General features: G+C 49.3%; 1 protein-coding gene across 4 annotated transcripts in view; it reads left to right on the forward strand.

The window, feature by feature from the left end:
• Ldb3 (LIM domain binding 3) overlaps window positions 1–12,692 on the forward strand; it is an 80,787-nt gene that overhangs the window by 26,246 nt on the left and 41,849 nt on the right. For 3 of the 4 annotated variants that reach the window (XM_070020766.1, XM_070020765.1, XM_070020768.1), the window contains 3 exons: window positions 1,654–1,823; window positions 2,623–2,659; window positions 8,961–9,651. In XM_070020766.1, the coding sequence (XP_069876867.1) occupies window positions 1,654–1,823; window positions 2,623–2,659; window positions 8,961–9,057 (304 nt within the window). In that variant the 3' untranslated portion in view covers window positions 9,058–9,651. Of the gene's footprint in view, window positions 1–1,653; window positions 1,824–2,622; window positions 2,660–8,960; window positions 9,652–12,692 lie in introns of those variants that run through there. The other variant, XM_070020769.1, reaches the window with a different exon arrangement.

Consider the following 12,692-nt stretch of genomic DNA (forward strand, 5'->3'; position numbering starts at 1 on the left):
TGATGGCTAGGAGTGGCCTTCTGGACCTACCATGACTATGCAGGGCCTGATAAAAAGGACACTGGGAGCCAGGCGCTGGTGGCTCATGCATGTAATCCTAGCTACTCAGGAGGCTGAGACCTGAGGATTGCGGTTCAAAGCCAGCTTGGGCAGGAAAGTCTGTGAAACTCTTATCTCCAATAAGCCACTAGAAAACCGGAAGTGGTGTTGTAGCTCAAGTGGTAGAGCGCTCACCTTGAGCTGAAGAGCTGAGGGACAGCGCCCAGGCCCAGAGTTCAAGCCCCACGACCGACAAAAAAAAAAAAAAAAAAAAAAAAGACACTGGCTAAGCACCAGGATGCCTGAATTCTAGCAGCTGTACCCTCTGGACCTCAGTTTCAATGTTTTTGAGAGAAGGCTAGACTGGCAGCCATTACTGCGAGTTTTGCATGGGCTTCCTCCCCTGACCTCAAGAAGGAAGCCGGGCAACATAGATCCTTCTGCCTTTGCCTGACCCATAAACCTTTGGATAATTGGATCATTGCCTAACCTGCAGCAGAATACAGGGAGAAACACTAGACTTGGGGCTCTTTGGAGCTCCTTTGGATCTAAGATTCACTCATTCAACTAAGAGGTGTTTTTGTTTTTGTCTGCTATGTGTGTGTGTGTGTGTGTGTGTGTGTGTGTGTGTGTGTGTGTGTGTGTGTGTGTGTGTATGTGTGTGTGTGTGTGTGTCCTGGTCCTAGGACTTGAACTCAGGGCACTGTCCCTTAGCATTTTTTGCTCAAGGCTAGTGTTCTACCTCTTGAGCCACAGCTCCACTTCCTGCTTTTTTGGTAATTAATTAGAAATAAGAATCTCATGGACTTTCCTGCCTGGGCTGGCTTCAAACTGTGATCCACACATTTCAGCCTCCTGAGCAGGATCACAGGCATGAGCCACTGGTGCCCAGCTTCTACCAAGTGCCAGATTCTAGAAGTCTGAAAGAGGGTTGTTGTATCTTCCTCAAAGGACTGTTCTGTCCTGAGGCAGAGGACCTGAGGCCTTCCCCTACGGGACTCCCAAACTCCCCTGTCCTGACCTTCAACCCTAATGCCCTATGGGTTGTGCCAGGCCCTCATGGGTCTTGTTGCCTTGTATCTCACACTTCTTACCTGGGTCTACCTGTCTATTGCTGAGCTCCAGAGCCCAGGGCCCTCTTCTAGGCAGCACAATATTGCCAGCTTCCTGTAGGATCCAAAGGTGGAAGGAGGGTGGTGAGAGGACCTGGGCCCCAAACTCAGGGCTCCCTCAGGGAGATCAGCATTACCTCAGGGTGATCAATATTACTTCAAGGAAATCTGCCCAGGATTCTGCAAGAATTCACCATGGGATGGGGCGGGTGACTTCAGGACTGGAGTTAGAACTAGGGAGGGACAAACAGGAGAGATGGAAGCTCCTGACCCCTGGTAGGAAAGAGGAGCCACTGCTTTGCCTGGACCACCCTGAGCACTGAGGATCCACTGTCTCAAGTACCCAATAGCACTGGGAACTGAACTGTGGCCTGGTGGGGCCTGAACAGTAGTATCACCAAGGGGCCCCTGGGAGGTGGGAGGACATGGTGGGAGGAGGCACAGTGAAGGGGGAACCTGAGTTCCACTCCAGCCCCAGCCCACACCGATTTCTATGCTGCAGGAGCCTTCCTGTGAAGGACCTGGCGGTGGACAGCGCCTCTCCTGTATACCAGGCTGTGATCAAGAACCAGAGCAAGCCGGAAGACGAGGCTGATGAGTGGGCTCGCCGGTCCTCGAACCTGCAGTCTCGCTCCTTCCGTATCCTGGCCCAGATGACGGGGACGGAATTCAGTGAGTGAGGGCTACCATGTTGGGACCAGAGGAGGGTAACCCTGAGGCCCAGGAAGGTCCTTGGTCCTAATGCACAGTCTGTGTGTATGTGTGTGTGTGTGTGTGTGTGTATACCAGTACTAGAGCTTGAACTCAGAACCTAGGCACTATAGCTTTTTTTGCTCAAGGCTGGTGCCCTACCACTTGAGCCACAGCTACATTTCCAGCTTTTCTGGAATCTATGATAAGAGTTTCATGGATTTTCCTGCCTGGGATGCCTTTGAACCATGATCCTCAGCTCTCAACCCACTGAATAGCTAGAATTATAGGCAGGAACCATTGGTGCCCAGCCTACTGCACAGTCTTAAGCCCTATAGGAACCAAGGAGCCAAGCCACCAACCCTTGGAAACAAATTAATGGTGATGAACTCCTAGCAGTGGGCAGAGCTCCTGTGGGACCCTCTGGGTGGGCTGTCCATTCATAACAATCTTCCACCCCTGGGACCCTCTGGGTGGGCTGTCCATTCATAGCAACCTTCCACCCCTAGCAATAAGGTGTCACACAATTTTCAGGCAACATGACTTCCAGGGCTGGGACAAGAGAACATTGCAGGCTGGGCTATGATCACTCTCCCTCAACTGTACCATGAGTTCCAAACCCCTCCTGGCTCTCTGCTGAGCTCCTTTCTCCAGTTGACAGGCATGAGGTGGGAAGTGTTCAAGGCCTGGCTGAATTCTGGGGACTTACTCTGCACAGAGCGTCAATGGTATTTCTTCTGTGCTCGGTGAGTCCTCCTGACTGGCTTCTTTCTGCCCACAGTGCAAGACCCGGATGAAGAAGCTCTGCGCAGGTCAAGGTAGGTGCCTGCACGCAGGCTCCATGGCCTTACCCTCTAACCCCATCCCTCCCCAGGCAGCTCCCAGGCCACATGACTCATAGAAGGAACCTGCCAAGTTCATGTATTTTGGAAAGCCCGGCCCACAAATGATGCCAGCCTATGCTGGCTTGGATGCCTATTATGGATCCATAAGGTGGGTGCCTGGAGCTGAGTGTCCATACCCAGGCTGCAGCAATAAGGACTCTAGGCACTCCTGGCTCTGTCCCTGGGCAGGAGCAGGGCTGCTTTGATCTTTGCTGGGCTACAGAGAATGAGGGCACCTCTCCCTGTGAGGGCAGCCGGCCAGTGCTTTGTCTGCCCCTTCATCGCAGGGCCTGTCCCCCCTGTGAGTCTGAAGGCTGGGCACTGGGAGAAGGCATGTGGAAGGCCATGTTGGGCATGCATGCCTAATCTCTGAGCACACTTATCCATATCCACAGAGAGATACCAGTTCTGGAAATTGCTCCACAATCATAAGAGTTGCTGGAAGGGAGGACAAGTCCCTGGCACCAGGAGGGTCTTGTTTAGGGCTAGAGGTTGCTGATTGCGGTCACTCTTTGTCTTGGGACCTCCCAAGCCATAGCTGCTTACCTACTCTTTGCAGACTGTCAGGTGCTGTAGCCCTGGGCATGAGGGTGGCATGCTTTCCTACAATCCACTGGAACCCCCAGAGGGGCCTTCCATGCAGAGGCATGGGGCCAAGTGTGATTGTTTACTTCTGGTAGCAAGTATGTCATTTGCATGCTTCTCTTGGGAACTTCTGCCTGTGGCATCCTGCAGTCTCTCTGTGAGGGCCTGGAGCTCAGAGGCATGCTTCCACCCTGAGCCAAGCTTCCTGTACTTGCTAACCAGTGTGTGGTGACCACAGGTCTTGCCTAGAGGAGGACTCTGGGGCCAGCTGGGGTTTCACATGGATGTGATTGTTGTTGAACTTGTATTTTGGGGGGAGGGAGGGTTCATCCACTCCAGTCACCTCTACCTTTTGTCTGGATATCTAAGCCCAGGTATGGTCCTCCCAACTCTTATGGATGGCATGTAGCCCCTGTAATGGTCATTAACCCTTTCGTGCCTGCAGTGCATCTGCCAAGGGAGATGATGCTGGGCTCCAAAGTAGAGAGCCAGCTGTTTTAAGTGGGAGGAGCTTCAGCTAGTCCTTCCTCCCAGACTGTGCTACTTCCGTGTCTGTGACACTCTCTTCCTCCAAGCCACCCACATAGAGGGTTTGGGGAGGAATGAAGACTTTCTCAAAGACTCCACAAATGGTTTTTACATCAACCCCCTCATCCCCACCCCAACAGCCTAAACATCCCAGGCTCCTTCCATTAAGAAGTCAGCAGGGACCTTTTTTCCTCTTTCCCATAAGACCTAGAGCCTTGCCCTCTTGGTCCCTGGCACCTTTTTCTGATCATTTTGTGTTCCTTCCCATCAGATACACACAGGGGCTATGCTAAGCTTGGGGCTTGTCATTCAGCTGCCTTAGAAGGGGGAAGGATACTAGTAGGGATTATAGAAAACATTTTTTTTTTCTTTTGCCAGTCCTGGGGCTTGAACTCCGGAACTGGGTGCTGACCCTGAGCTTTTGTGCTTAAGGCTAGTGCTCTACAGATCCACTTTCTGCTTTTTGGAAATTAATTGGAGATAAGAGTCTCACAGACTTTCCCGATGGGTCTGGTTTTGAACTGCAATCCTCAGATCGCAGCTTCCTGAGGAGCTAGGATTACAGGTGTGAGCAGCCATGGCTGCCTGGCTTACAGAAAACTTTTATTTTTCCTACTTGCCCTGGAATATTCCCAGGGACTACCTATCACAGTGTTTGATCAGGGAAAAATCTGGAAAGAAAGCCCAACAAGGGGCTCCAGCCTGCTTCCTCCCCCAGTCTCAGGCAGCTTCTGCCAATCAGCCCCTCTTCTGGGATCTCAGGCCCTGAACTGGAGGCTCTGAGGAACTAGTAACCTCCTCCTTGGATTATGGGAACCAGAATGTAAGCCTCCTGCCCCTTCCTTCCTATCCTGTGTTACTGGGGGTTGAACTCAAAGCCTTGTGCTAATAAGTAGGCACTGTTGCTTGCTAGCACTTGAATCATATCCTCAGCCAGAGGATTTAATTTTTTCTGCTTTAGTTATTTTTTTAGATAGAATATCATGCTTTTCTAGGCCCAGGCTGGCCTAAACCATGATCCTCCTATCTATGCCTCCTTCATAGTTGAAATCACAAGTATGAACTACCACACCTAGTTTGTTGGTTGAGATGGGGTCTCATTAAACTAACCTTTTGCCCAGCTGGCATTGATCCATAGTCTTCCTTATCTCTGCCTATTGAGTAGTTGGTATTACAGGATTGGGCTACCAAATCCAGCTGTGACTATTAATTTCTTCAGGTCATCCTCATGGACAGCCTCCCATCACTAAATCCGGGGCAGGTGCAATGGATGTGTGAATTCCATTCTTCTTGTGATTAAAGCCTCTATAAACCTCTGGCCACTGGTTGTAGCTGGGACCCACACTTACCCAAGTGGCATCTGAGCAGAATGGAGTGTGCTTGTCCCCACCCCTAACCCTTACACTTCAGTCAGAAGCTGTACCCCCAAATCCAGTTTATCCAATTTGTTGGCTGACAGTATCCAACTAAACCCTTCCTCTTTTCTTTTTCTTTCCTCCTTCTTTTTTTGGGGGCAGGGGGCTGGCCCAGAAGTTTGAACTCAGGGTCTGGGCAGTATCCCTGAGTTTTTTTGTTCAAGGATAGTGCTCTACCATTTGAGCCACAGCTCCACTTCCAGCTTTTGCTAAGTACTTTATTGGAGATAAGAGTCTCACACACTTTCCTGCCCAGGCTAGCTCTGAACCATGACCCTCAGATTTTAGCCTCCTGAGCAGCTAGGATTACAGGCGTGAGCCACCAGCACCCAGATCCTCTTTTTCTCCTATTCCATCAACTCATAGTATTCTGCCTCTCTACTGAGTATGAGAATCAAACTTGGAGACACCAGGATATCCAAATGCCACAGTCTCAGCAGCCCTGGTGGGCCTTCTCTTCCTTTCTTTTGCTTTTCTCTCTTTTTACTCTTCCCTTGTGCCTTCTTCTCCTTTCTTTTGGCTAATGGAATTTTTAAACAACACCAAGTAGAGAAACTTCAGGTTTGGCCTTCGCCTTGCCCCCAAGCAATAATGACAAATCATCACCCAGTCTTAGTAAGCCTTACAAGAAAATTGACAGTTTACCAGAAATTTGCTACATCTAATTTTGCATTCCTGTGTCCTGGATAGGCTGGTCATGATTGTAGAGCTGTGTGGGCCTTACCACAGGGTCTTTGCTTATATGGGCTGCACTCCTTCACCCTGACCTCAGAGGGACAGAAGTGGAGCAAGAGAAGTTGCTCAATTCTTTAGAGCATGGTTTTGCTGCTGGGGCTTCAGATCATTTGTGTGACCATCTCTGGGCCTGTTTTGTCTTGTTATAAGGAAATATTGCTTTAGACCAGTGGTTTTCTACTATGTCAGCATTCAGCCCCTTTGGACAAACAGTTGTACACAGAGACCCAATATGGTAGACTGGAGGGGTAGAACAAATGTCTGCCATGCAGATGGCAAAGTGGACTTTTGTAAATGTTAGGATATAGGAACAGTAAGGACTGGCACCTGATGATGGTTACTATACAGATGGTAAGCCCAGCACTATCATGTCTTCTGATCTTTTCAGTACCTAAAGTTGACCTTCTGATTCTTATGTGCTGGCAATTCTTTTTTTTTTTTTAATGAAACTTTGGTTTATTTTGAGAGAACTGTCAATTCAGCTTTTTTCAGGTTTAAGAAATAACACAGAGCTATCCCCTTGGGCCTTTTACTCCTTTACCCCAGTGGTAACATCTTGCAACACATGACAGCAAGGCTACAATCAGGATAGGGAATATTCCATCACTCTAAGGCAGCTCAGGCCATGCCTAGCCCAGACCTCTTCCCCCAACTTTTGCCCCAAACTACAAATCTATTGTTGTCTGCTCTCCATTGCTTCATTTGCAAGAATGTGCTAAAGATAAAAGCAAACAGCATGTGATTGTTTAAGGATTGGCATTTTCAACTGAGAGATATAATCAAATTGTCCAAGGTGCAAGTCAAGCTTCCCTAATCTAAAACTCCAAATCTTCCCTGCTTCAAATTCAAAACATTTTGAGCATCCACATGATACTACAAGTGGAAAATTCCACAACTGACCTTCTGTAGTAGGTTGACATCAAAACACAGGTGCAGGTAGCTCAAGCCTGTAATCCTAGCTAGTCAGGAGGCTGAGATCTAAGGACTGAGAATAAAGCCAGCCCAAGCAGAAAAGTGAAATTCTTATATCCAATTAACCTGCAAAACACTGGAAGTGGAGTTGTTACTCAAGTGGTAGAGTGCCAGCCTTGAGTAATAAAACCAATTGAGACATAAGGCCCTGAGTTTAAGCTTCAGTACCATCACACACACATGTGTGCGTGCACATGCACACGCGTGCTCACACACATACACACACCACATGCACTAAAACATAGGTTGGTGTATAAAGTATTTCTGAAATGTAAGTGAATGTTGTGTTTAGGTTTGGGTCTCTAAGATTTCTTCTTATGTATATGAAAATATTCCAAAAAAGGAATTTGAAAACCTGCAGTTCTGGTGGTTCTTTTCATTGCTAAGTAGCATGAGTACAGCAATTTATTTTTTAATCCTATACTTCTTTTTTTTAATTATTATTATAGTGATATACAGGTGACTTTTTTTTTTTTGGGTCCGGTCGTGGGGCCTGAACTCTGGGCCTGGGCACTGTCACTCAGCTCTTCAGCTCAAGGCTAGCGCTCTACCACTTGAGTCACAGCGCCACTTCTGCCTTTTTTCTTTTTGCTTATGTGGTGCTGAGGAATTGAACCCAGGGCCTCATGCATGCAAGGCAAGCGCTCTACCACTGAGCCACCTTCCCAGCCCCATACAGGTGACTTTTTTACTTTAATTTTTTCTCCTTTTGGTCCCAGTCTTGGAGCTTGAACTCAGGGCCTGAGTGCTGTCCTGAGCTTTTTTGCTCAAAGTTAACACTTTATCATTTGAGCCACAGCTACATCTCCAGCTTTTTGGAAGTTAATTGTAGATCAGAGTCTCACAGACTTTCAGACCAAGCTGGCTTTGAGCCTCAATCCTCAGATTTCAGCCTCCCTGATTAACTAGGATTACAGGTATGAGCCACTGGCACCTGGCCATTTTTTATTTTAATTAATTAGCTATTTTTGCCATCAAACAAAAGAAACTCAGGCACACTAAACAGGTGCTACCATGGAGCTACATCCCCAGCCCTATTTTGTGTGCAATCAAATTTCCATACAGGTTAAGCCTACTGTGTTTCTCACTAGGTATGACTGAGCCTTGGCCACTGGTTTACCTTTCTGGTCTGTAGGGTGTTGGAGACCCGACTGCTCCTCTCCCTTAACCCCAGCCTCTGGTGGGGAGGGCTTAGGATTCTAGCGTCCAGGAATACCATTCCCCTGGCATAGCAGATTTTCTACCATTCTGGCTATTGCTTGTTCCCTCTGTGCTGTGTCCTTAGCTGAACAGCTGTGGGTTGAGTTTCCAGAGATGTCATTGTCAGGAAGTGTCAGGAAGTCCCCATCCCCATCTCTGTGATGGTGGCCTTGTGAGTCTGTGTGCATGTATACTCTGTGTGTGTGTGTGTGTGTGTGTGTGTGTGTGTGTGTGTGTGTGTGTGTAGGTGTGTACACTCACTCCTGTGCCGGGCTAGGGGTAGTGTGTGAAGGTGCAGGCGATGCAGGGAGGTGACAGGTCTACCCACCAGGTGTCATCACAGGGAATAGGTGCTCCTTCTTCTTGGTGCCCAGATAGAGGACAGAGACAGTGCTAGACCCACCCACCTGATGGGTTCAGTCGCCAAAGTCAAGGCCAAAGCAGCCCTGCCCAGCCTTAACCAGATAGATAAGCCCCAAATAGGGAACCCCCCAACCTTTGCCAAATCAGCCCTTAGGCCCTCTAGTTAGGCCCCTTCTCCATGACCCCTTACTGGTTGAGGCAGGGACTTTGGTCCCTCCTTCCTTCTCTAGTCTTACCCCACCTGACCCAGACCTGACCACCCACAAAGTACCCCATGGATGGCTGTGCTATTCCAAGACAACCGCCCCTCCCAACCCTCTGCCCCCACTGGAGACAGGGGAATAGTAGACATGTCCCCTAACTCCTCTCTTTCTCTCTCTCTTCTTCTTCTTCTCTCTCCCTCTGTCTCTCTCTCTCTCTCTTTCTCTGTGCCACAGGGAAAGGTTTGAAACGGAACGTAACAGCCCACGGTTTGCCAAGTTGCGCAACTGGCACCATGGCCTTTCGGCCCAAATCCTTAATGTTAAAAGTTAAAAAGCTGCCTGGACCCCCTCTCTATCCCCCAACCCCGCACAGATCTGGCATGTGAGCCCTATGGTGATGCTTGACGATATGTAACTGTGCCGGGGCGGGGTGGGGGGGGGGTCACCTTGGTACCAACTATAACATTGCTGCTCTCTGCCCTCCTCCTCAGACTTGACAGCCGGGGTCTGGTCCTACCCCCTTGCACCCCTCTCCACTCCCACCCAGCCTTAAGTAGAGTAGAGAGGACCTGATGGGTTTGCTGACATAACACTCCAGAACCAATAGAATAGTTGCTGTTCATCTTCCCCCTCCTGACCTTGTGTCATCCTGGAAGAAGTTGCTCGTAGATCAGGGTCCTGGGAAGGGGACGGTTTCCTGGCTCTTCTGGATCCCTCGTTGCCCTCTGGAGCCCAGGGCAGGTAGATTCTTTGCAGATGAAGTGGAAACACAGGCTAGATGAGGCAGAAACCCCTGCAGGCTGTGGTGAGATGTGGGGTGGGCGCCCTCTTCTCTGTATGTGTGTGTTGGCTCCATAGTTCTCTCTTCTGTACATATAAGCATGTTTGTTCTGAAATAAAGAGGATTTGAAGTGAACCAAAACAAGTGCCAGTCATGCTGTGCCTGTGCGTGTCTCCCATGTACCCCTCTCCCCAGGGAGATTGCTGTGAGGGATATATATGGGGCAGAGAGTAGACAGGCATTGCCAGTAGAGGGACGGGGACAGTGGGGACCCAGCACAGCTCTTTCTCATCCAGTAGACCCTAAGGAATCTGGTGAAGGGGCATGGAAATCCATGGTGTGGTCCCATCAGCAGTCTTAGTCTCCCATGGGGCAGTGTGGATGGGGCTCCTTCAGGGACCCCTGCCTGCCCCCTTTACTCTGCTCCCAGTGGCAAGCTAAGCCATCCTGTGTCAGGAAGCATTCTGAGCCAGGCTCCTGTAGCTCACACCTGAAATCCTAGTGACTCAGGAGGCTGAGATCTAAGGATGTGAGGCAAAAGAGTCTGTGAGATGCTTATCTCCACGTAACCAGCAAAAAGCCAGAGGTGAAGCTGAGGATCAAGTAGGAGAGAGTGAGCTTTGAGCAAAATAAAAAAAGCTTAGGGAGGGCTGGGAAGGTGGCTCAGTGGTAGAGTGCTTGCCTTGCATGCCTGAGGCCCTGGGTTCAATTCCTCAGCACCACATAAGCAAAAAGAAAAAAAGCCGGAAGTGGCGCTGTGGCTCAAGTGGTTGAGTGCTAGCCTTGAGCTGAAGAGCTGAGGGACAGCGCCCAGACCCAGAGTTCAGGCCCCACGACCGGACCCCCCCCCCAAAAAAAAGTCACCTGTATATCACTATTATAATAATAAAGAAAAAGAAGTATAGGATTAAAAAATAAATTGCTGTACTCATGCTACTTAGCCCAGAGTTCAGGCCCCATGACCGGACCCAAAAAAAAAAAAAAAAAGCTTAGGGACAATGCCCAGGCCCTGAGTTAAAGCCTCAGTACTGGCACCAAATGAAACAAAACAAATAACAACAAACACATGATGCTGTAAGCCCTTTCCCCCCAGGCAGGCAGTACTCATGCTTTGCCTTGTCCAGGAGATAAAAGAAGAGCTCTGGGAGCTGGGAATGTGGCTTCGTGGTAGAGTGCTTGCCTCGCACGCATGAAGTCCTGGATTCCATTCCTCAGTACCACATAAACAGAAAAAGCCTCAAGTGGTGCTGTGGCTCAAGTGGTAGGGTGCTAGCCTTGAACAAATGCAGCTCAGGGACAGTGCTCAGGCCCTGAGTTCAAGCCCCAGGATTGGCAACAACAGCGACAAAAAGAGCTCTGGTTGACACCTCTGGCCTAGGAAGTGGAAGGGTTCACTGGGGAGCTCAGGGGCAAGCACAGGGCTCAGAGGAGGGTGGAAGGCAGCCTTAAAAAGTTTTGGTGGCAGGAAGGTAGGCAAGGCCTCCACGGTGGCTCTTGCTCCCTGCCTTGCCCTGTGGCTTTGTGCAGGGCAGTTAGCAAGGGCAGCAGCATGAGAAAGGGTGCCAGTCAAGACAAGGGGCAGACATCTTTCCAAAGCCAGTACCCCGCCCACCTGCCTGGTTCCTGGTTGCATAGACTCTCAAGGCTGAGACCATGAGGACAAGGACACTTGGTTCCCTGACTTCTGTGAGGCTGTTCCACTCTCACTGCCTGTCTCTCTGCCTCCAGAGGAGCTGCTCTCTTTTGCCCACCTGCCCCTGAGGTGCTGAGGTGTTCACAACTCCTCTCACCCCTTCAGTCTGATGCCACAGCCAGGCAGGCATCATGAAACTGGCTGTTGGGGTCCACTCTGGGAAGGAAAGGGGACTCCTGACTTCATGTAGGGAACCTGGAACACAGCCATATTTGATGACCTTTTACTGAGAACTTGTAAGGCCGAGGGATGGACTGTGGGGGCAGCAGGGAAATCCCAGGTACTAGGGGTCCTGGGCAGTGAGTATCTATTGGCTGGTAGGCTCTGTCTTGGAGCCACTCAGCTGAAGCCTTAGAAGGCTCTTGCTTGCTTTCTAGTTTTCCTGGTGCCTTCCCAGTTACACCAGACCCTATGTGTAGTGCTGTGTATGGCTTCAGATCAGGGCTCCAGGTAAACCCCAGTGGAAGAGGGATGCATGTGGGGTTGGAGGCATGGCTCAGTTGTTAGAGCACTAGCCAACGAGCAAAGCATCAGGTACTGAGTTCAAGTTTCAGTCTCAGAACAACAACAAAAGTAAGATGGATGTCCTCATTCAGTCCCTATATCTGCATGCGATTATTGAGGCACCTGGTGGCTATGGGCACTAAAGGCATCAGAAAGCACAGGACGAAGTGCTGTGACTGCCAAGCAAGGTCGATCGTGTGGAGTCCCTCCAACTGGAGGATCAAAAAAGGCTTCCTGGAAGAAGAGGTCAGTGTGTTTGATCTTCAGGAATAGTTAGGGCTGGGATGCATACAGGTAAATGAGGCTGGACAGACAGTCAAAGAGAGAGCAGAGATACTGATGAGAAAAGATGGTGTCCCAGACCCCAAGTTCATCCTTTCCTGGTATGGAGGACATGCAGATGTGCTCATGGTTAGTAATGGGCTAGATCTAGATTTCCAGGCTATGGGCTTTTGAATGAATTCTTAAGGCAAAATGGAATGAGAAAGGCTCCAATCTCAATTGTGGCTGATACACCTCCTTTGCATAGACTACAATGGCAATGAGGACTGCACACTGATATAGACAGAACTTCCATGTGCAACAGTCATTAAACTACAAGATAGAATGTAGATGTGGGGAGGGGGCAGCAGCATGAACAACTTCATGACCAGCCATGGGCTGATATTCTGTTATCATCTGATATTGAACCGAAAATTTCATGTTCCACTGGTTTCACTAACACAGATAGCATCTATACAGGTCCATCCCAATCCCAATCACCCTAAGATCCAGCACCTCCACTTGTTCCATGCCCACATTTTTTCTTTCTTTCTTTCTTTCTTTCTTTCCTTCTTTCTCTCTCCTTCCTTCCTTCTTTCCTTCCTTCCTTCCTCTCTTTCTTTCTTTTATTGTGAGAATACTGTACAGAGGGGTTACAATTACATGGGCAGGATAATGAGTACATTTCTTATCAAGCATTGTAGCCTCCTCCTTTGTCTCCCCTTCC

The sequence above is a fragment of the Dipodomys merriami genome, unplaced genomic scaffold, assembly GCF_024711535.1.
Source record: "Dipodomys merriami isolate MVZ:Mamm:240054 unplaced genomic scaffold, mDipMer1.0.p SCAF_14, whole genome shotgun sequence".
NCBI classification, from domain to species: Eukaryota; Metazoa; Chordata; class Mammalia; order Rodentia; family Heteromyidae; genus Dipodomys; species Dipodomys merriami.